The 24,051-nt window shown below is 42.7% G+C and overlaps 1 protein-coding gene across 4 annotated transcripts in view; it reads right to left on the bottom strand.

The window, feature by feature from the left end:
- TYW1B (tRNA-yW synthesizing protein 1 homolog B) overlaps positions 1 to 24,051 on the bottom strand; it is a 247,718-nt gene that overhangs the window by 119,262 nt on the left and 104,405 nt on the right. For all 4 annotated transcript variants that reach the window (XM_072640105.1, XM_072640106.1, XM_072640107.1 and 1 more), the window contains one exon: positions 18,194 to 18,371. In XM_072640105.1, coding sequence (XP_072496206.1) covers positions 18,194 to 18,371 — 178 coding nt within the window. The remainder of the gene's footprint in view (positions 1 to 18,193; positions 18,372 to 24,051) is intronic.

Genomic DNA, 24,051 nt, shown 5'->3' with positions numbered 1-24,051 from the left:
CATCCTTCTACAGGCACCTCATCCATTTGGGTAAGAAACTACACTACCTTAACTCAACAATATTTTTATTTTTTAATGGAAAGGTTACAGAATGCCAGCCTAAATGGATACTTGCTACTAACAATGAAAAGTGTTTATCTTGAAGACGCCTGACATAAAATGAGAACTATTTCACCATAACTATTTGGACTGTGAACAGTAAAATCCAGGAGTGGTGATTATTTTACAATCAGTCTCTTCTCTAGTACTTGCTGGAAGAAAAGAGACGCCCATATATCCAAGGCAATGGTCACACCAGAGAGCTCCCAGTGTGGAACAATCATTTCTAAGGAAGACCACCAGAGACTGTCATCCCATCCAAGGTAAGGGATATTTATGAATGATTCTAAGACTGACGTGATACAAACAAGGTGGCCCTTGAAGCAGATGGTAGGAGAAGCGAGGAGCACAGAGGGAGGTAATCCTTGGAAACATGTCTCTCAGATAGGGAGGCTTCCTAAGAAATAGAGAGATAACTCTGTTTGGGGGCGGGGAGGAAGAGGAGGTCTGAGGGGAGCAGGCTGAGTCTCCCTGACTTCACCTCTGCTTAGCAATTACCTCTCTGCTATTCATGAAGAAGAAACCATTCATTTTCCTGTCTTGCCTTATTATTGTAATCCAAAAGACAGAACGAAATCATTTTAATTAAAAAGTACAATCTGAAAATTACCATAATATCCCATACAGTTATATTTAACACCTATGTGACAGGCTCTCAAAACCTTTATAGAATTTTACATTTCAGACCTACTGACAATTGATCCCTGGGATAAATGAATGAGGAATACAAAAAAAGGGCAGCAGGGCTCCCAAACCAAAAGCCAATCTCCATTAAAAAAAAATTACAAATCTGAGCATGATGGTTTCAACGATATGCATACTGATAAACTTAAATCACCAAGTTGCTTAATAGTCATGTATTCTGTGAACATACAGCAGAACAGCAAGAGCGATGCTTTCACTACTATTCAAGAGGCTGGGTTGTGTTTAGTCCCTCAGGGGAAGTGGCCACACACAAACAAGGCCATGATGTCCCCAGTTACACTGGTCAGTGGAAAGAAGCTGAAGTTAAAAAACAGCTATGCGATTACAACTCATGAAGGCAATGAAGATGGCAATTAGCTAATGGTTCTCGGGTGCCGCATGGGTTAGAGGACTCCTTCTCCATTCGGTCTCATTTGGTTATGTGCAGAAACTAGGCCACAGATAGTAAAGCCTAATGAGGAAGGAGGCCGCTGCAGCCACCCTCATGGTCTGTGACCTTCTTTAGCACAGGAACACAGCTGTGTTTAGAGAGCTGCCAAGCCAGATGCAAACAAGCCTTAGTCTGGCATAACAATTCAAGGCACTCACAGGTGGGGCAAAAAACAGAATGATGTTTGCCATTATTGTTAGGAGAAGCAGATCCAGGCTGCTGTCTCGAGGTAATGATGGGATGTGGGTGGGAGGCTACTGGTGGGTGGTATTTTCGTGTGGATTTAAGGGACAATAAGTCACAAGTTCTCAGCTCACATGCCTCTCAAAGGCAGAGGAAACAAGGGGCTCCCAGGTACCATCATGAGTTCTTTTTCTCTCTCATATCTTTACAACCAGAGTTTGGTCCCCAAGGGAAGGGAAACTTGACAGGAGTCAGGGGTGGCTGAGAGCACTTATGAGGGCAATGGGCATAGGAGCTGCTCCCAAGGTCCCTCAGGGCTAGCACTTTCCATAGAGAAAAGGTATGTGGTCTGATCCAAAACATTCAAGAACTCCAAAGAGCTGAAACCTAGAATGGGAGGGCTTGGAATAGCACAGGCCGGACAGACTGTCAGGGGAAACCATTTGTCCCCTGACTGGGGTGGCAGCATGAGAAATTCATACTACAGCCTCACCAAGAGGACTTCCCTCCTGCCAGAGGCAACAGACCCAGGGGCAGAAGGAGACAGATATTTCTGGACATGGCCAATGAGGGAGTTTGTTCTATACATATTTGTGATAAGGGTTTCAGTTTTTCTTTCTTTTTAAAGCAGGGGGCAGGCTATGGAGGCAGAGCCAAAATGGCAGATACCCAAGTCAGAACCCAGCTGAATTCTCCCAAATTCCCCTCCAAACAACTTTAAAATAATGCCTCAATCAAATTTTGGAGTAGCAGAGTTAACAAAAGGTCAGAGGCAGACACTTTTCCAGCCTAAGACAACTTAGGAGGTCCACAGGCAAGGTCTATAACACAGTCTGCAACAGTGGCAGCAGCACCTTCAGAAGCTCTCAGCCCATGGATGATAAGGGGATTGATCAGAAAAAGATTACAGGACATCCTTTGTTGGCATTGGGTACAGTTGGTAATGGTTGGCAACTCTACTGCCCATAAGCAGTTTTGGGTCATACTTCCAGGGCAAAGAGGAACACTTGTAGTCAGTCACAAGGGAACAAGGGCCCTGGGCACAGTTCCAGAGCCAAGAGAGGTGCCAGCACTTGCAGCAGCAGAGGAGTAGGGGCCCTTCCTTGGTAAAGACCAGAGCACAGACCAGGAGAGTAGTGACCATGCCTCTCCCCAGATCACACCAACTTGGAAACACCAACAACTTTCAGACCCCCAGAAATAGCTCTGAAAACAGCAACACAAAAACCCTGAAGTTTGGCATAGTGCGCCTTCCCAGTCCTCGGGTGAATAGAGTCCAACTTCAACAAAGTTCCAAGTGAAGAAAGAGGCTGGGAAAATGAACAATCAAAGACAACAACAACAACAAAAATAACTTGACCATAAAAAGCTACTACTGTAGCAGGGAAGACCAAGACACAAACTCAGATGACAACAATGTGAAAACAGCTACAAGCAAAGCCAAAAAGAAAAATGCTCAATGAACCCAAGACCAGGAAGAATTCCTGGAGCAGTTAAAGAAAGCCATAAGAGTAGCAGTGGAAAAACTGGAAAAAGAAATGAGAGCACTGCAAGAAAATTATGAAAAGAAAATTAACAGCTTGATAAAAGAGGTACACACTTTAGGAAACAACACTGGCCTATTGATTTTAAAAAGGCATAAAAATTCAATGAAGAAAGCAACTCTTTAAAAAACAGAATTTCCAAATGGAAAAAGAGGTATAAAAGCTCCCTGAAGAAAATAATTTCAAATCAGAATTGGGCAAATGGAAGCTAATGATTTCATTTCATAAAACACAGTCAAAAGAATGAAAAAAATGAAAGAAAATGTGAAATATCTCATTGGAAAAACAATTGATCTGAAAAATAGACTGAGGAGATATAGTTTAAGAATTCTTGAATTACCTGAAAGCCATGATCCAAAAAAGAGCCCAGACATCATCTTTCGAAAAATTATCAAGGAAAACAGCCCTGATATCTTAGGTCCTGAGTGTACAATAAAAACTGAAAGAATCTACCACTCCCAGGAATATTAGAGTTAAATTTCAGAGCTCCCAGATCAAGGAGAAATTAATGCAAGCAGCCAGAAATAAACAATTCAAATATCAAAGAACCATAAGTCAGGATCACATAAGATTTAGCAGTTTTCATGTTAAAAGAGAAGAGGACCTAGAACATGATGTTCCAGAGAGTAAAGGAGCTAAGATTACAACCAAGAATCACCTATCCAGAAAAACTGAGTGTAATCCTTCAGTGGAAAAAAAAAATGAACATATTATAAACTAGAGGCCATTCAAGCAGTGCCGATGACAAACCAGAACTGAGCTGAAAATCTGACTTTCAAACAAAAGACTTAAGAGAAGCATAAAAAAGGAAATATCTAAGAGTAATCACAGGGGTCTCAATGGAGTTATACTGTTTACATTCCTATCTGGGAGGATGATACACGTAAGTCTTTATGATTATGTGGACATAATTATAATTATATTGTATATAAAATATATATATGATAATAATAATTAGAAGGCATCTGCAGAGACAGAGGGCCCAGATGTGAGATCATTATGTTGGGGTGAAAAAGACAGATGCACTGGGAGAAGGAAAAAGGGTGAAGGGAGAAATCGAATGGGGCAAATGTTCTTACATAAAGCAAGTATGCAAGAAAGAGCTTTTGGAATACAGGGGAAATGGGGGAAGCGGAGCAATGCTGGAACCTCACTCTCATCAGAACTGGCTCAAAGAGGAAAGAACATATATACAAAATCTGTTAGACATAGAAATCTGTCTTATCCAGTAGGGAGATACAAGGGGAAGGGCATAAGAGATGTTGGGGGAGATGATAAAGAGGAGTACAGATTCAGGGAGGCAATGGTCAGAAGCAAAAGACTTATGAGGAGGGACAGGATAAAAACAAAGGAAGAAAAAGGGAAAATGGGATAGAGAGAAATGCACAGTAATCATAACTATGGATGTGAATGGGATGAGCTCACCCACAGAACAGACGCAGGTAGCAGAAAGCATTAGAAACCAGAATCCAACAATATGTTGTGTGCAAGAGACACACTTGGGACAGAAAAACACATAGAGAATTGAAGTGAAGGGCTGGATTAGATTCTATTATGCTTCAGCTGAAGGAAAGATGGCAGGGGTGGCAATCATGGTCTCAAGTGAAGCAAAAGCAAATTTAGACCTAACTGAAAAAGATTATTAGGGAAACTACTTTGCTAAAAGGCACCATAGGCAATGAAGCCATACCAAAAAAATTATAACAAGTTCCTCTGATAAAAGACTCTTTCTCAAATATATAGGGAAGTGGGTCAAATTTATAAAAATAAAAAGAAGAGCTAAATGGTCAAAAGATATGAACAGGCAGTCTTCAGAAGAAAAAAAAACAAAGCTATCTTCAGTCATATGAAACAATGCTCTAAATCACAACTGATAAGAAAAAGGTAACTCTGTAGTACTACCTCTCACCTATCAGAAATGACACCTGTTGGAAGGGATGGGAGCAAACAAGTGCATTAATGTGTTTGTCCTTCGACGCCGAAGAAGACCATGCCATCAGAGAAATGAAGACATGACCTGTACTTGACTTTGTTTGGAATGAGGGAGGGCTGTGCAGGTAATTGTCGGTCGAGGAGTGAATTGGTCTAACCATTCTGAAAAACAATCTGTAACTATTTCCAAAGGGCTAAAAATTAGGCATAATATCCAGCATTACCATTATTGGGTCTGTAGCAAAAAAAAAAAAATCAAAGGAAAAGGTAAAGAAGCTGTATGTACATAAATATTTATAGCAACTCTTTTTGTGGCAGCAAAGAATTGGAAATTGAGAGGATGTCCATCAACTGGGGATTAGTTGAACAAGTTGTGATATATGAATATAATGGAATTCTACTGTTCCATAAGAAATGATGAGCAGGCAGATTTCAGAAAAACCTGGAAAGACTTCCATGAACTGATGCTGAGTGAAATTGGCAGAACCAGAAGAAAACTGTACACAGTAACAGCAACAATGTAACAAGGATCAACTGTAAGTGACTTAGCTCCTCTCAGCAATGCAGCGATCTCAGACAATTCCCAGACTCATGTTGGAAAATGCTATCCACATTCAGAGGAAAAACTGTCAAGTCTGAATGCAGATCAAAAGTGGTTTTTCCCTTTCTGATTCTTCTTTCACAGCATGCCTAATGTGGAAATATGCTTAATGTAAGTGTATATGTGTAGCCTATGTTAGGTAGAATGCCATCTTGGGCAGGGAGCTGGGGAGGGAGAGAGAAAGATTTAGAATTCAAAATCTTATAAAAGTGAATGTTAAAAACTAGAAACAAACAAATAAATAAATTGAGGGGGAGAGGAGAAGAAATGACAATAGGATGGTTTCAGAAAAACACAGCCAGACCTGTATGAACTGATGCAAAGTGAAGCGAGAAGACCCTGGAGATCATTGTGCACAGTATCAGCAACATTATGACGACGATCAACTGTGAAAGACTTCACTACTCTGATCAATACAGTGATCCAAGACAATTCTAAAGGGCTCATGATGAAAAAAATATATCCCCCTCCAGAGAGAGAACTAATGAATTGTGAATGGAAATTGAGGTATAATTCTCTCATTTTATTTTTTTTTTACTTTTTTTTTGTGAAATGGCTTTGGAAATCTATTTTGCATAATTTCACATGTATAACTGATATACTGTTTACCTTTCCAGTGTGTGGGAGTAAGGTGGTAAGGAGGGAGAGAATCTAGAACTCAAATTTGTTTTAAAAAATGCTTTAAAAATTATTAATATGTTTTTAAAAATAAAGCAGGGGGAAGGGGTGGATCACTGAAAAAGACTTTTAAATTATTTTTTAGGGATGCAAAAGATATTTTTGGTACAGCATACAAAAGGCTGATCTTCAGGGAGAGTACCTTGCATTGAGTGCTAGGCTCAGTCTACAGCATATCCATGCTATAGTTTGGGGTAACAATAACAAAAAGAGACTATGGGATAAATAGCTCTCCTAGACATAAGGAATTGAAATTAAAAAACACTACGCACTTACTAGTGACAAAGGGGATGGTGATGAGGATGACAAGACAATGAGGATGATGATGAGGATGATTGGGTGATAGTTCTCTATTGCTCCATGGGTTACAGAATATTTCCCCACCCCGTCTCATGTGGTTATCACCATAATGATAGAGGGTCAAGTACTGCCAGTTTTTACAGATGAATAAACTGAGACCTGTTCGGCCTTGAGGCCGAAGGGCTACCCGAGTCTTACCTTTCACCTTCACAGGTCTTCAGTGGCCAACTGGATAAACATATTGAGAGAAGAGACTTTCCAGAGTCGAACAAGGGTTAGGCTTTATTCAGGATCTTAGTTACATGTGCAGGGTGAATTCTTCCTCAGGAGAGAGGAATCCTCCTCCTCCCAAGGAGGCAAAGATCGTACAGCAAGAGAATGGGAGTGGGAGAGGGGAGGGACCTTCTGCCCTCTAAGGGCCCCTCATCTCGAAGAGCGCCTTCAGGCTTTCCTGACCCTACTTAAGCAATCCCGCCACATAGTTTGCACCTGAATACCGTGCCTGCTCTCAGCCTTTAGCTAGTCAACAACAGGTGTGCTCAGACCATGGGTTAATCTCAAGGATGGGATGCTCTCCCCAGCAAGTTTCCCACGGAGAAGAGGCGGAAATGCACGAGATAGCCCGTGTTTCACGCCTCAATTCCCAGCTGTTCCCTGGGGGGCTCATGAGAACTCTGAGGTTTAGAAGTCCTCACCTTTACCTGCCCGAGACTGTCCACATGAAACTGAGCTTACATCCCCAACAGAGACCCAGAGAGGCTGGAAGCTGTGCTCACAGTCATAGAGTTAATAAGTGGCAGAAGCAGGACTTTACCTTTCTCTCTTTAATTCTCTCAGTTGCCCCTCCCCTCTGATTAGAAGGCCTGAGAGAACAGTATTTAACTCTTCCCAAAGTCTTCCTCTAAAGAGGGCTCAGAACTTTACAGATAACTCCACTTTCCATAGGTTTTGACTTTGAGGAATGTCATTCCCCTCATGACCCACTCCCCTTTTTGCAGATTCTTTTTGTGTACTGGCTTCCCCCATTAGATGGTAAGCTTCTTGAGGGCAGGAACAATCTTTTATTTTTCTTATTTGTATCCCTAGGGCATAGCGCAGTGCCTGGTACATGGTAGGCACTTAACAAACATTTACCGAATTTTATGGAATTGAACCCGACCTTCTGACTTTGAGTTCAGTGGTCTACACGTTCAACTATATCACCCCTTTAAAATCAGGCCGTAAAGAAAAGAGATAAAATCTGAGAGATGCCTTGGAACACATTCTGCGCTTTACTGTTTTCCTAGTTCTATTGACATTTCTGAGATGAAAACTTGTTAAATATTAGCTGAGGAAAGGCTCACAGCAGAAATACCTTTCAGATGGGTAAGCAGCTTCTGAAAGCTATCATGGAGCATGGCCCTGAATAGCAAGAGATCTTTGGGGCCCTGTGTCTCCAGGCACCCTCCCAATCTGATAAGGATCCTTCTCAGAAGTGATCACAGGCTTCTGAGGTCTTTTCCAGGTGAAAGAGGAAGGTGAAAAATCAAAAGAACAATATAAAATGAGAACTGGTGCCATGGTGTGCACCATTCAAATACATTTGTGTGTGTGTGTGTGTGTGTGTGTGTATGTACACGTATAATCTATACCCACACATACCATACAGAGCCATTTACCTGACATGAACTGTGAAAACATGATCCAAACATTTTTCCCTCTTTATAAGTAAAATGAATATTAAAAGGGCCCACATTGCTGAGGAAGCATCCAAGAACTACATTAATAGATAGAATTTAAGGGGCCCTTACTGCATTCATCACAGTAAAAGTAAATTACCCTATTTAAAAAACCATATTCTCCTTTTTTGAGGAAAGATGCCACAGAATGCTCCACAAGGTTTCCATGGTGGCTTTTTCCAACTGTTTTCCATTGGTTGTTTTATAGCCACAAAAGGCAAAGGGGCTGAGTTGGTTGTTTTTTTTTTTTTAATCAAAAGAAGCCTAGTATATCAGGGTGCTAGAAAGATTTATAACATCAAGAAATTCATGTTTTTAAGAAGTTGTAAAATACCCATCAAATTGACCAAAACTGCTTTAAAATGATTAAATCCCACAGTGACAGAGCTGTTAGCAAACAGGAGTTCTACTCCTTCATTGTGGCTGCTTCTTATAGACAGGAACAACCTCTTTGGAGAACCATTGACAATGCACAATAGCCATAAAACGGACCATCCCCTTTGGCCCAGAAATTGGGAACATACACCTGTGAGAAATCATTCACTTGATCCCCTATTCTGTTCCAATCAATAGCAATCAATTCCATAGGAACAGTGATTATAAGTTCTGTATATTAGGTCTCAGAGCTGTGAGCTGCAGACTGTAAGATCACTTGCTTAACCACAGGAGGCTAGCTTGTTTTTACTTGTCATGGTGACCAAGCCCAGCGTGGCAGAGGTCACTCAATTACATGGAAAGTCCTCCAATTTATTTTTGTACCTCTTAAACATTCTCTTTTGTCCAACATGAGTAGGTGATCATCTTATGACCATTTTATGACCACTTGGTCAGTGAAGATGCCCCATGCTTCCCCTAATCTGTGACACCTTCCCCCTACCTGCTAATATGTCATTTTTGTCCCTAAAGAGCAAGTTCTATCTACCAATGAGAGTCTGAATTTTAATATGTCTCTGTTGCATATCTGGCATCAAACTCTATTAATACAAGGTCCTGGAAGAGTGGGGCATCTCAGATCGTGAGGAAGATCTATGGTCCACTTCATTAAGAGGGGACCATGGACTCTTTAATAAAGTGTCATTGGCTCAGAACCCTGCCTCAGTTTCTTTTATTGTAGGTCGGACATTTTTAACCCCCATACACCAAGGATATAATTAAAAGAAAAAAAAGGACCTATGTGCTCAAAAAATTAGTCATAGTTGCTTTATTTGTAATAGTGAAAAACTGGAAACAACTTCCTGGTCACCTCCACCCCCAGCCCTGATCCCCATCTTCCCCATCCCTACCAGGGAAATGCCAGGCCTGTGGGACGAAGCTGAGCCTTCACTTCTTCTTTTTCCCAGAACTGGGCCTCCCTGCTACTTCGTGACATTCTCCAGGCCATACTGATGCACCCACACCCTGCCCTCTGCAGCCCTACAATAATCTGATTCCTTCTCCCATTAGAATGTTAGGTCCCTGAGAGCAGGGGCTGTCTTCTGCTTTGTTCAGATCCCCAGCACTTAGCACAGGGCCTAACACACACGAAGTGTGCTTTACTTATTGACGTAAACAACAAGCAGATGGTGCTTAAATAAAGTGTGATGTATTCATATTATTCGTTTTACTCCATAGTCATATGAATAATAGACCATGAAAAGGACAAACCTGAAGAATATGATGAGATGTGAAAAACCAAGCCAAGTGATGCAAAGTGAGATGAGCAACCTGAGTCAAGCCCTCTGTGTTGCTGGGCACTGGACTAAGCACTAGGGATAGAAAGAAAAGCAAAAGGTCATTCCTGCCCTCACACAACTCCCAGTTAGTGGAGCAGACAAGATGCAAACAACTACGTACAAGCAAGCAATGTACCAGATAAACAAGAAATGGTCAACGGAGGGAAAGCATGAGCATTGGAGACGGATGGAGAAAGGCTTCTCATAGAAGACAAGACTTAATGAAGACTCGGAGGCAGCCAGAGAAGCCCAGGGGTGGAGATGAAGGAGGAGAATATTTAGGCCAGGGAGACAGAGAAAATGCCCACAATCAGGATATGGAATGTCATTTGGGAAAAACAGCAAGGAAACCAGAGTCTCTGGATCCTAGGATATGGGGAGAAGAGTCAAGTGTAAGAACACTGGAAAGGTCAGAAAGCAACAGAATAGGAAAGGCCTTAAACATCACAGGATTTTCTATTTGACCATGGAGGTGATAGGGGCCAATGGAGTTTATTTAATGGGGGAGGGGGGCAAGAAGATTCAGAGGTGACGTGGTCAGATTTGTGTATTATGAAGATCAATTTGACCGCTAAATGGAGGATGTAGGGAAAGACCCTTCCCCAGAAGGCTATTGTAATAGTCCAGGTGTGAGGGGATGACAGACTGCACTAAGAGAGTAGCTATGTCAGAAGAACAAGGGTGGATTATATGAAGGAGGTTACAAAGACAACATCTACAGGACGTGGATATAGGGAGGAAGAGAGAATAAGGAACTGAGGATGACCCTAAATTGGGAGCCTGAGGGATTGGGAGGATGGAGCATCCTAGATAGTTAGGAAGAAGGCAGGACATGGCAGGAAAAACAGTAAGTTTGGTGTTTTGGACCTGTTGAGTTTAAGATGTCAATGGGACATCCAGTAAAATGTCTAATGGGCAGCTGGAGATGTAAGCCTGGAGGCTGCAAGTGAGGTTCAAGGCATGGATAAGGAGATCTGAAGGTCATCATCATAGAGATGATAACTGAATCCCTGGAACAGATGAGATCACCAAGCAAAATAACAGAGAGGGAAAAGAGATGTGGGTCCAAGACAAAGCCTTGGGGGTCACCTATGGTCAGTTGGTTATAAACTAGAAAAGGATCCAGCAAAGCAGACAGAGGAGCAGACACATAGGCAAGAGGAGAACCAGGAGACAGCAGTGTCCTGAAACCTAGAGAGAAGAAGGTGCCTGACATACAGAGTCCAAGGCTGCTGGAGATAGTGGCAGAAGGCCTCAGAGTGAGGGCAAAGGAGCTTTTGGCAAACAGTTTCAGTGGGAGAGCCAAAAAAGAACACTCTGCCTGTATATACATCCATCGTTTCAGGATGCATAATCAGTACTTCAAGGACCTGTGATTTCTTTGGTGAGGATACTCCCTCCACCAACACAGAACATGACTCTAAAACTGAAGTGTGATGTTTTTCCAAATTTCCTACGGCCAAAAAGTTCACCACAGAGCAGCCAAACTGATAAGCCAATCCAAACTTGGCCAAGTGGCTTTGGAAAGGAGTCCCCTGGACAGGGCCTGTCACAGAAACCTTCACCAGCTTGGCAGGATATACCATAGGGAGTGCACTCTGCAGGAAGAAAGAGTGTCACCTTCATGCCACAAGGAGACATCAGAGTAGGATCCCAAAGGTGATGCCACTGCCACCGCATGGAAGTCAACGAAGACAAAACTTTGTAAGTACAAAAACAGACAGTGGCAAAGAAGGAATAACCTTTTAATATTTTATTTTATTTTTTCTAAACAGAATATAGTTTGGTTTTTGAGGTTTTATGTGGAGATTTTGTAACCAGCTTGTCTGTAACTGTTGGTGAAATGGGGGACATGCAGCAGTAATGAAGCAGATGAACTGGAACCAAAAGCTTTCAGCAGAAACCCTGGTCCTCCCTAGTCACTTAGAGCAGATCAATGGAAATCTGGACAGGTCACTTAAAGCCTGCAGGCCTTCTCACCTGTTAAAGGAGAGGGCTGCAAGAGATCATTTCCAAGGTTCCTCCCAGCTCTTCCTGTGGATTCTCTGACAAACTGATGTAGCTGGAGGGGCCTCATTTCTGAGCCATCCCTCAGCCCCACCTACTTGCCAAATGAGTTACTGGGAAAAATAAATGTGTCAGTGCCCCAGGGTATGCAGCATGATTGAGACTCTTCAGCTGAGTGCTGCAGATTCTAGCAGCCCAATTGGCTGGCAGGATGAGGACCCCCCTAGAAGCTACAGAGAATGTTCTTCCCCTACTGACTCTCAGTGAGACAGCACCAGGACTCTGGCAGGAAGGGGCTTCCACCCCAGGAGCCCTGGGCCCTCCCACACCTCTCTGAGATTCCAGACATTTTGCTTTTCACATGCATGCTTGTGAAGAAGGGGTGGCCCTCAGGAATGTCTAGGCAGAAGGGATGAGTACCCAGCATACATTTCTCTGGGTTCCCTGGGGGGGAACTATAAGTCAAGAGCAAGAAAATTCCCCCAGAGTGAACCTATGTGAGTCTTTGCCACAAGGGAAACAGAAATAACCCCCCTACACACACACACACACACACACACACACACACACACACACACACACACACACACACACACACACTGAAAGAAATCTTAGGAACCACCTCACTTGATATTCTCCTTCTACACGTGAGTGCCTGGTACACAACAGGCACGCAAGATAGTAATGAAGTCAATGCTTTCAGAGACAGGTCTTCTGCTGCCCTCCCTGGGCACTGACCCTTCCACCACATCACACAGAGACCAGTCTCAGGAAACCATTCTCTCTGGATCCAAGAATGATTCCAGGAGCCTCTGGGCTGATTTTCAGACATCCCCAGCAGTCAATCATTCCACGCCCTCAGGCTTTAAAGTATACAACCAGGCTTGTTCAATCAGACCATAATCTCTCAGGGAAAAGCCTCATAAACCTTACAACTGAACTTCTCCCTGAGCCTCCAATGCTCATTCAGATCTCAGATCTCCAGGTTATCCAGACCACTTACCTAGCAAAGTTAACTCACACGGCAGGGCATCTCCGTTCAGCACCCCCATGAGCTGCAAAAGTCTTCCTGCACTGTATTCAAAAGCTCAAAAAAAGGGGTCAAGTCCTTTGGACAAACCAGATTTTCATATGCCTTCAATCCTGTCGATTCAGATATACAGGAAGTGGCCCAAAGCAGCCATGGAATGTAGGACAAACTAGGGGCTGCCTACAGTTACGAGGCAGAGCCAGTGGTCCTTTGGGGAAAGTGGGATTTATCTAAGCATGATTTAGGCAAGCTTCAAAGCCTCTCATCAGCATATAATATTAGCCTATCCACGGCAATCTAGAGTTATCTAGAGCTCAAAAACACAGTGGGGAACTCTGGTAATTAAAATCCAAGCTACCTGGGTAGAAACCTCACAGTTTCTGTGACTCATCCATGAAATTAGCACAAAAACCTGGGCTCGCTGGGGGAAGAACACATGAAGAGATGGTCAGAGAGTGGCTTCAATTTTGTTCTGGTCATTTGAAAAATCTTGTGTGCTGTGCACTTCATTCAAGCTCATTAAAAGTAAACATTTGGGCATACAAAGAACAGAAAAGAGGACTGCATAAGACTTGGTAAATCACTACTCCACAAAGTTTGGTTCTTAAGGAATATATGTATAAGGAGAGGGAGAGAGGGAGAGAGAGAGAGAAAGAGAGAGAAAGAGAGAGAGAGAGAGCTAGGTGTGTGCACAGAAATTAGAATTAGCATGTCTGATTCACCTTTGTATTTTCACCAGTGCTGAGGCATATGACATATGTAAAATGGATCATTTGGGTTACATAACACTGATGTCAGGAGGCATCAAGTACAGGAGAGAAGACAAATAGGAGATGGGCCCTGTCTTCATAGAAGTTACAGCCAAGTACCGAACTGTGGTCACAAAGAAATAACGGAAATATCAAACAGACCCTAAGAGGTGTGTGGTACAAGCTCAAAGCAGCCATGAGAGATTCACGGAAAGAGCGGTCATGTAGGTAGGGATGGCAAATGGAGGAGGACCCATGTGAGTGAGAGGTGAAGGGAGGAGGAGATCACAGTGTACCAGCCCCAGGCAAAGGCACACAAGGGGAAGAAGGGAAGGAAGTTAGTCCAGTTAGACTGGTCCATAATATACAGGAAGGGGGAGGGGAAGCATTTAGAATGAGAGAAGGACCTTGAAAGGTCACACTAAGGGGTTTATTCCACGAGCCAGAGGGAGTCTCTTGAAGGTTCAGGGTATGAGGACTGACACGAGTAGATCTGTGAACATGAATCTGGCAAGCGTATGGAGGATGGCTGAGATGGGACAGAGGACAGGAGGAGGAGGACTGGCTAGGAAGCCAGTGCAGTGCTCCATGCTGCTGGTAAAGGAGCATCTGCTGTCAAATGGCAGCAACGAGAACAAAAACCAATCAATAGACAAGGACTTATCGAGTACCTACTACGTGCAGGCCACTCTGCTAGACGCTGGAGACACAAGCACAAAGTCTGCATTCCAAAGGGGAAGGCAGCGAGGCTCCAAGAGAATAAACAGAAACCAAACCTAGGCATGTGGGAGAAGGATCAGGAAGGGCTTCATGCAGATGGGGAGGCTTGAGCTGCATCCGCACCGCGCCATAAAAACCAACCCCCATGAGGAAGCCAGGGCAGCATGATGCAGAGAGGAGCACACAGAACTAGTGAGTAAATGCTGCCAATGGGGAGGGCAACAACAAAGTGACCCAAACCGAACGGTCATCATTTAGAAAGCACAGTCTTGGCCCTGAAGAAGAGGAAGGAGATGCTGGCCCGGCCCGGCCCCTGCTCCCAGAGCTCCGTGTGTGGGCTGGTTCTGCTGAGCTGTTTTTACCTTCACTGTCTCTGTCACAAAGACTCCTCCCTGGGAGAAGGAGGCAAGAGGAACACACTGTGACACCAGTGATGCTAATGGCATTGACTTTTCAAGAGAAAAGTTAAGCAGAACCAGGAGAACAGCACTCACGATTACAACAACGTAAGCAAAAACAACACCAAAAGGCAACCAGCTTACAGCGAGGACCAGTCTCTGGGGAGCAGAGTCAGTCAATAAGCATGCATTTATTAGGCACCTACAAGGTGCTAGACATTTTTCAAAGATACAGTGAACCCTCAAAGGGGCTCCTGTCCTACAGGGAGGAACCAGGCACAGGCTCAGTGTTTTATTTTATATGTTTTTATTTCCAGGGCAGGTAGATTGCTAAGAAATGACAATGAGACAAAAATGGAAGGCATCAGATACGACTTTTAAAAAGCAAATAAAAATAAAATCTCCCAGGGACTCAACTAGCCATGAAGGTCCTCATCCCAGGCAGCCTAACGTGTGCCAAGTTCCTCCCTCGACAAAGAAAGAGCTCCTATCTGCTCTTGCCCACTGTCAGGTGGGCACCGAGACCTCTCTCTGGGGGAAGGACTCAGTTCTCACCACCCTAAGTGGACCACAGTGCCCCCAAAACATCTGCCCAAAAGACGGTACATCCTTAGCAGCTCCTGTCTCTACACTCCTCCACACCTGCCTTGGACATTCTTTCAGGCAATAATCCCTCAGAGAAAGCTTCTGGATTTGAGTCCAAATTGCAGAGGGAAAAGCTTGGCTAAAAGGAAGAGCCACAGAAGGCAGGGGCTCCCAGGAAACAAAAGACGGACAGACTCAACTACCACTGTCTGCTGCATAAACCCACATGTCAGCTACGGACTCAGGCAACAGTCAGCTGGGGGATCCGCTTCTCAAGAAGGCAGAAATTAGACCTGGAAAGAGGCTCAGCTAACACCTAGTCCAACCACATCATCTCTTACACAGGAGCTCCCAACCCTTCTTGTATCAGGGATCCCTCTGCCAGTCTGGTAGAGCCCTAGGGATTCCTTACATGCACAAAATCAAAAGCAGATTACAAAGGAAAGCAAGTCTATTAGAATACAGCTATGAAAACATTAAAAACAAGTTCATGGACCCCAGATGAACACCTGCTCCCCCCAAGAAGGAGAAACTGAGTCCCACAGAAGTTGTGGTCATCTGCTACTCTGACTTAATCAAAACCAGAATAAAGTAAATCACTTTGAACCAAACCAACTCACAAGAAGTGCCAGAAGCCTACAAAAATCTCCTCTCCCTACACTACGTTTGCCAAAACCCTAAAGCACATTTGGGGTCACGCTTATTAAGTATAATGTCACCCAGACTCTTTTCTTACAGGCTGTGGGCATGTGGAGGTGCCAATTAGCATACCCAACACCAAACCCTTTCACCCAGCCCAGTGAATAGGTCAGGCCTCTCAGGAAGCATCTTGCTCAACATACTCTCACAAACCTAGAGGACAATGCCTCCCAAACGAAAAAAATAGGTCCCCTTTTTACGGTTCTACCTTGCCGGCACTAGTCTGAGCTTCCCAAGACACTTAAAAGAATTATGAGAATTACATCATATAAGACCCTTCCCCCTCAAAAAATGTGAATATTTTTAAAAACACACATAAAAATAAAACATGTCACATGACACAGAGTTGGTTACCACAAGAAAGTTCTCTCAATCACACCTACAAACATCCAACCCCAAAAAGGCACCACAATCACCAACTGCATGAAGGGGCTCATGTTGGCCCTGAACATTAATTAACTTTTATACTGGCTACTGGGAGGGCTGCCTTACGGAATTTTACAACACCAGCATGGAGCAGGATTCTAAGAGCCAATGAACAGGGACATTCAGTTTAATAAAGATCCTTGTTAATACCCACAGCCTGGGCTGTTTTCTGCATGCTGCTGAAGTGAGTCTTTCCATCCTTATTTGGGCCATGTCTAGCCAGTTTCCTGAGAATCCAAAGAGTAGAAACTTTGGGCCTAATGCCATAAACTCAACGAACTACTTTATCACTAGCTGCCTATCAGCATTAGTGGAGGAGGTGTCTAAAGCAAGAGTTCCCCACACCAATAAAATCACAGGCCCAGACCTCTCCAAAAAAAAAACTTTCATTAAATTTCAAATCAGCCTCTCATTGTTCTGTTAGAGCATACTGCTCCTGCTTATAAAAATCATTTGTCTACCAGTCCCCAAATATTAAAAGAATAAATCATGTTTCAAGGAGTCAAACTGCTCTTTCAGTCAGTTGTACAACATGCATTTACTGATTTCAAGAAATGTGTACAAAAAGTCATTATTTTGTGTATTTACAAAAAACCACTGTTTACAGAGTTTGGGCAGCTGCCTTTTTTATGGTAACATAACCACAGCTATATTACAGAGATTATCAGAGCTAGTCTAATTATAAACTGACCAAACAGCATAAAGGAGTGGGTTGGTTAGAATCTCTTCCTTCAGCAATCTATAATGGTGCTTTGCACACAATAAGCACTTCATAAATGCGTCAGTCATTCAATCAATCATAACAAGACTCTAACTCTCCCAGAGTACAAGCTATTTAGAAGTATACAAGATACGGATTTTTTGGCCTAGAAAACAGAGGTTAAAATATTCTCATATTCTAGACATCACAGAACCAGGAACAGTGTATGCCAGACCCTGCTAAGCTGATGACAGCAATCACTACTATAATTTTTCTAGAGAGATCCTAGTCCTTTGTCACTTTGAAATTAGGTCAGGTGGGAGAAGCAACCAAATTTGAGTAGGTAAATGGAGACTACAGGATAAATAAATCAAAATAATGATAAGGCATTAATTGGTCCTGAAGCCATAAAAATTACTTACATATATATATATATATGTGAATCATATTACAAATATACATATGCAATGACTATAACGTAAGTGAAAAGAATATTAAGATGAAGGCAAACCCTGCCATGATTAGAATCATCAATCTGGACGCCAGAAAAAGCTGAAAAATGGCTCCTCTCCTCTTTCCTTTCTTGGGAAGGGGCAGTGGGGGGACAGATTATGAATGGATGGGGAAGAGCCTATGGATTTGAATACTGCATATGCCATGAGATAAGGGGGTAACTCTATCGATAGATTTTGCTTTAATTTTTTTCCCTGTTAAAAGGGAAGGCTTATTAGAGGGAGGGAGAGGAAGTCAACTTGAAAATGGCAGTGATGAAAAAAAAATTAATAAATCTTTAAGTCATAAAAAAAAAAAAAAAGAAAGAGCTCAATGGCCATTCTCCCATAGATTTCATATTGAACAGACATCCCATTTGCTACTAAGGTAGCTTAATCAGAGTTTGGACATTAGTCCAAAACAAATTTGACTGGCAAGACTGGGTAGAAGGGACCTGAATAATCACCATTCCAAACACTCCTCACCTGATCTCCATGGGAAACTGGGCATTGGTGACCAGGAAGCTGGAAATTCTATGCTGGTGTAGCAGTTTCAGGAAGCGGTTGATTTCTGGGTACATGATGGGCTCTCCTACAAGCGAGAGGGCACAATGTTTCACCTGCAGACCTTCCTCCAAGCGACTGGCTTTCACACCGGGAACTCCTGGGAAAGGAAGACAAGGAAACTGACCCAAGACGGTAGATGGATCCCAAAGACTTCTTGTCATTTCCTAAGTGGATCGGACAAAGGGGAGCAACTGTCAAGTGATTCTGGATACCGCAAAGAAGAGGTGGGAGAAGCAATCACAGGAGAAAGAAAAAAGGTTTCTTTGATTCAGAAAAATGTCAACAACTGCTCCTTAGTTTAACTATTATTGATTGATTAAATTAAGCAATACAGCCAGTCCCCAATTTTCTAACAGGCCATCTTTCAAAATGCCATTTCTATCAGAAGGAGAAGCTCTCCCAACCAGATTCAGTTCAGTGAGCAAGGCAGAGTGTAGGGGGACAGAGAGCTGGTCTCCAAGCCCTATGACCTTGAGCAAATCACTTATCTCCTCGGTGCTGGAAGCAAATTGAAGAATAGCAGTCAACAGCACTGATAAAGGAATTTCCTATAACACTGAAATCAGAAGACCAGCCCCCAGCCCTATGGCCAAGGTACAGTACTAGGGACTGAGCATCTAAAGATGAAAACAGAAAGTCTCTGACCCCAAGGAGCTTATATAGTCTAAGGGGGGAGCTGCCGTGCCACCAAAGGAACACAGCAGATAATCTTGAATACCAAGTGCCTAAGAAAAGAAAACCCTCTTCCCCTCCACATAAAAGTCACCTCCAGGAATTTTGAAACAAATCGATGCCTTCTCTATTTAGTATAAAACTTCAGAGTGGGACTCCCCCAATCCAGATACTCCCTGGCCCTAAATACAGGTTTATTTGGTAGGCAATGGAACACCACTGAACGAAAGAGGAAAATTGATCAGAATTATGTTCTAAGAAGATTATGACGACAGAGTAACGGGAAAGACTGAAGGGGCAAAATGAGACTGCCAGCTGCCTGTCTCCCCAAAGGGCCTCCATCTTTAACACTAACCCTCAGAGATCAGAAATTAGCATCAGGTAAGTCTAACACAGATGACTGCTCCTGGTGCACCAAGTATCTACTCTACATCAAAATTACCTACACGTTTCTGAAGAAATGATTTCTGGATTCCCTTTGGAGTCCAGGGATTATTCCTGAAAGTGTTAATACACTACCTTTTTCAAAAATTTGCTGATGGGATCATTTTTTTCCTATGGATACAGCTGGATGTGTGAAGTGTAGGATGAAATGTATTCCAGGTACAGGGGACAGACAGCCTGTGCAAAGGTCCAGGGATGAGAGAAGGGATATTATGTACATATGTGTGCATACATACATACATATATATATATATGTGTATGTATGTGTGGCTCAGACACAGAGCTGAGGGAAGGAGAGGGATGTGTATTACACCTTGGAATGGAGGCTGGAGTCAATTGCAGGGAGCTCTAAATGACAGACAAAAGGATCTGGATTTCCCAGTGGGTTTTTAACAACCTACATAAAAACATAAGTTCCCTGAAGGCAGGGACCATCTCACCTTTATTTTCTTCCCCCAAACAGGGTAGCCCCTGAAAAACTGTCCAAGGTTGTTCATATGCTGCTGCCAATCGATCAACGAGCATTATTAAGCAACTGGGCACTACAGATACACACAGACAATACCTTAATGCAACATGCTTACTTTCTACTAGGGGAGACAATGTGCCATAGAAAGGTAAATAAATATGAAGAGAATACATACAAAGTACAAAATTCTGCAGTCAGAATGTGCCTAAGGAAAGTCACTTTGTCATCCCTCATTCTATTAGAATGAAGCCCCTTCCCCCTACTTTGGTGAGGTCTCCCATGCAGTGGGGTCTTCTCCACTATCATTATACAAGTCACTGGGGAGGAATATGCCACAGTCTGCTTACTCCGGGGACCATCTTTTTACACAGTTCTAGATGCCTCCTCCAATGTAAACTGTCTTAGATGATGGCATTCCAAGAATCGCAGGCATATGGCATCACCAGGACCGAAGGATCATAGAGAGCTACAGCTGGAAGGGACCTTAGGGAATGGCTAGTCAAAATCCTTCATTCTGTAGTTGAAGAAACTGAGGCCAAGATACATTCAGTAAACTGCCAAAGGTCACACAGGTAGGAAATAGCAGAGGCAGAACCCAAGACCAGAACCTCCTAACTTAAAATACAGAATAATCATTTCCACTGCACTATTTGTAACAAAAAGCTTCTCAGGATCACTTTCCCAAATGTGCTCCATCTGAATCTCCTTGGCCTGGTCAACTCTGGGCCAAGCTCACCGTGTGCCTGTAGGGCCTGTACAAGATGCACACATACAGACATGGGCTCACTCCATGGTTCCCACCCAACCACACACTGTAATCTAGGCAATTTGCATTTTTCATCCGCTTTGGGTTTTTTCAGTATGGATTGTTTGGCTGATTGATCTTGAATAACTCTGTACTTCACTAAAGGGGCTTTATAGTAATCCACGGCTTGATACAATTAGTAGAATGTTGTTTGCAATTAGAAGTATTTGGAGAACTTCACTGGAGGCATAATCCCTTTAGCTGGACTCTGTACAGGATATACCCTGGCAGACATCTTAGGAAGCAAAGGTTTTCCTTTGTTTTATGCTTCAGTGGATGCTAAGACTGGGTGAAAACAGCCAAGCTCCCATTGTAAGAGGATGTGAGCACCTCCAGATGAATGTGGTTCCCTTTTTATCCGGGAAGGGGGAGGGGTGGAGGAAGTACCATCCCTTCTATGCTCTTTTTCATTCTTCCTGAACGTTCCTCTCTGAGATTTTGTTCAAAGTCCATCCCTTTAAAATGTCACTGCCAGTACAAGTTTCTTCTGTATGCTTTTGGAGAGATCAGCTGCTCTTCCCAAAGTCCTTTGCTGACACATTACAATCGAGGAGAAAGGCTTATACGTGATGGTTCCACCTGCTTTGGCTCTGGCACATTCTGTTCAATTCAGCACACTGCTTAAAGCTCCTACTACATGTGAGGTTCTATGCTAAATGCTGAGGACAAAAAGTTACTGGTGAAAATTAACATCTGATGAATATCCTCTTTCCATTTCCACCTCTATGCACTCTAAGGACATCCTGGATGAGGAGGATTTCATGCCAAGCTTTCCACGGGTTTGTTTCCCTTACACGTTTTCTAGTCGTCTTATGAAGTGGCACCACTCAACATCATCCATCCTCCTCCTCAATAATGTTCCTCAAGGTGCATAGTAAGTTACCATTGGTTAATGTGTTTCTCTACTTGGCAGGAAGATCAAGCATCTGCTGGCTGACACGGTTTCTTATCTTGTTAGCACAGTGCCTGGCACATAGTAGGCTTCCTAAATGTTTGATACTTTGAAACTTCTATAAGAAATGGAGGTAGAATCAAAGCTTTTGCTTCTCTCTGTTTTCCATTTTTTATAGTCGAGTTTGTTTAACACAACTCAGTCAGGAGTTGCTAGTATTCTGCCCAATAACATCTTCTCTTTATCCTTTGTGCTAATCCAGTTTGGTTTTTGATCCTGGTTCTTTCTAGCCAATGCATAGACTGAACGTAGACAGCAGATTCTGAGATGACTGCAACCCAGTAACAAGAAGCCAGTCTTTTCCTGTCCATTAAGATACAGTCAATTCCATTTTAGTGATGTCCCTCAGTGCTCACAATATTACTGCCTTCTGGTTCTCATCCTGAATAAAACATCCGTAGCATTCACCCAAGAGGCTTTTGACTTGATGAGAGCCTCCACAGCCATGCTTTGCTGGCATCACTGTCAAGAACAAGGGGTCTCCATGCCATGATGAGGCATCAGGGTAGGACTTGTGTGGAGTGTGTCTGAACTAAGTTCTTAAAATCAGGACTGAAACTTGGTCCTTAACTAACCTCCTGTTGCCTAGGCAACTCAAAATTAGATATAAAATTTTCTAGTATTCAAAGGCCATAATAGAGTATCATTATCTTCAATCCCCAGATGAGCAGAGGGTAGATTCAATCTGAACTCTAAAATTAGGTTTATCTTCAGGGAGTTGATTATAGCTGGTACAAGGTCTCTAAGGTTTCATTAAGTGTATAGGAACTGAGATGCAGTCACTGATCAGTAAGGTTGACTTATAAACTATTTAAAAACAACCTTGATCAACTATATAAGTCCCCAAATAGTGACATCTAAAATCCTTCATATTTGCTCATCTTCACTGAAGAGCACATTTTCCAACCCTGTGGTTGCCCTCAAAACTGAAAGGGCTTGTAATTGGAAGTTCTCCTAATGGCCTTCAAAACAGCAAAGACTTTAACAACAACAAAAAAACATGAAGACAACTCGAGGCTCCATCTGAGAAAAGGTGTCTTCCTGTTCCTTACTTGTCTTTGAAAAGAGTAGTGAAGTATACTAACCTAATCACCACACAATCAATTCAATACATTATCCTTTAGATGTCCCCTTAGCATTCAGGGAACAAAATCCTTATCTACCATTACCCTGAGAGTGAAGTACTCATCATTAACAACTGACCACATCCTACCTGATACTACAGTGGAGATCTCAGAGCCAGAGTTTACTGCAGAGATCTTAGAAAAACCAGACCCAGACGGATTTGAACATTCGGGCATTCTTCACTCTCTTAGAGGAAAGCAATGAGAAGATGAACACCATCTTCTCCCCTTGAAACTGAAGGTACAGGGGCAGAAGGCAGTCTAAGAAACATTACACACATTAACTGAAACAACAAATTTACAGCAACATTTCCCAGTATAGTGACTTTTTCCAAGTCATTTATAAGAAATTCTTTCAAAAAGCCCCCATTCTTTTCCCTAAAACTGAGGGGGTTTTTTGACAAACTATTTTCCAAGAGCAGACAGTTTTGCTACTCTAAAAATTTATGATTTTCTCCTTAATTAAACAATGTGTTTTATACCTGTTACCTAATATTTCTTCTCTAATCCCATATGCCTCCTTATAGCACCATGTTCACCAGATTCCTACTGTGTTTCATTAAATATAGGAGAATATTTTTACAAGCTTCTAAACATTTTCCCCCCTCTGGATACATTCTCTGCTCTACCTTTAAGAACTGCTCAGCCAGTATTATCATTTATACCAATCATATATATCATTCCTATTTTTAAAATTTATACTAAGGTTTAAATAGGTCTCTCTCCCTTCACTGAATAACCACATAAATTTAATTCACAGTTCTTCAAAAGTGGCACTGCCGGCTAAAGGACAAAGAGAACAATGTGGCTGGCATGCAGGCAACCAACAAACTTTCCCTCTTCACTTCTAGAAAAAGAAGTGTCTGGGAATATATATTCTTCTTCATTCTTTTATTCATTCATTCACGTATATTTTTTATTTATTCAGTGCTCTCTCCTCCATTCCCTTTTCCTTCAGTGAACAGCTTCTTCTTATCTTGCACCCTCAGCACACCTACCCTCAATTTTAAAACTCTGCTTGTCAAAATCATCTGTTGGATCCCTTTCATTTCTCATTCAACCTTAAGCTCTAGATGCAAAAGCATCACTAGAGTTTAGCAGGAAAGAACGAAGCAAGGGTTTGTGGGCATATCTCTCAGCAATCCATTCTGCAAAGGTGCATCTTCTGCTTCGCTCCCTCCTTCCCCCGTCCAAACCTCCAGCCTGAGGTGGGTGGAGACTACTTTGGGTCAGTGACTGAGAGCCACTGAGAAGCTAAACAGACAGCATGCAGGAACCACAGGTAAAGGAGTGGGTTTTGAAGGAGTATAA

The sequence above is a fragment of the Notamacropus eugenii genome, chromosome 2 (assembly GCF_028372415.1).
Source record: "Notamacropus eugenii isolate mMacEug1 chromosome 2, mMacEug1.pri_v2, whole genome shotgun sequence".
In the NCBI taxonomy this organism is placed as follows: Eukaryota; Metazoa; Chordata; class Mammalia; order Diprotodontia; family Macropodidae; genus Notamacropus; species Notamacropus eugenii.
Note: the sequence above shows the minus strand (reverse complement) of the source record. Positions and strands in the feature narration are given on the sequence as shown.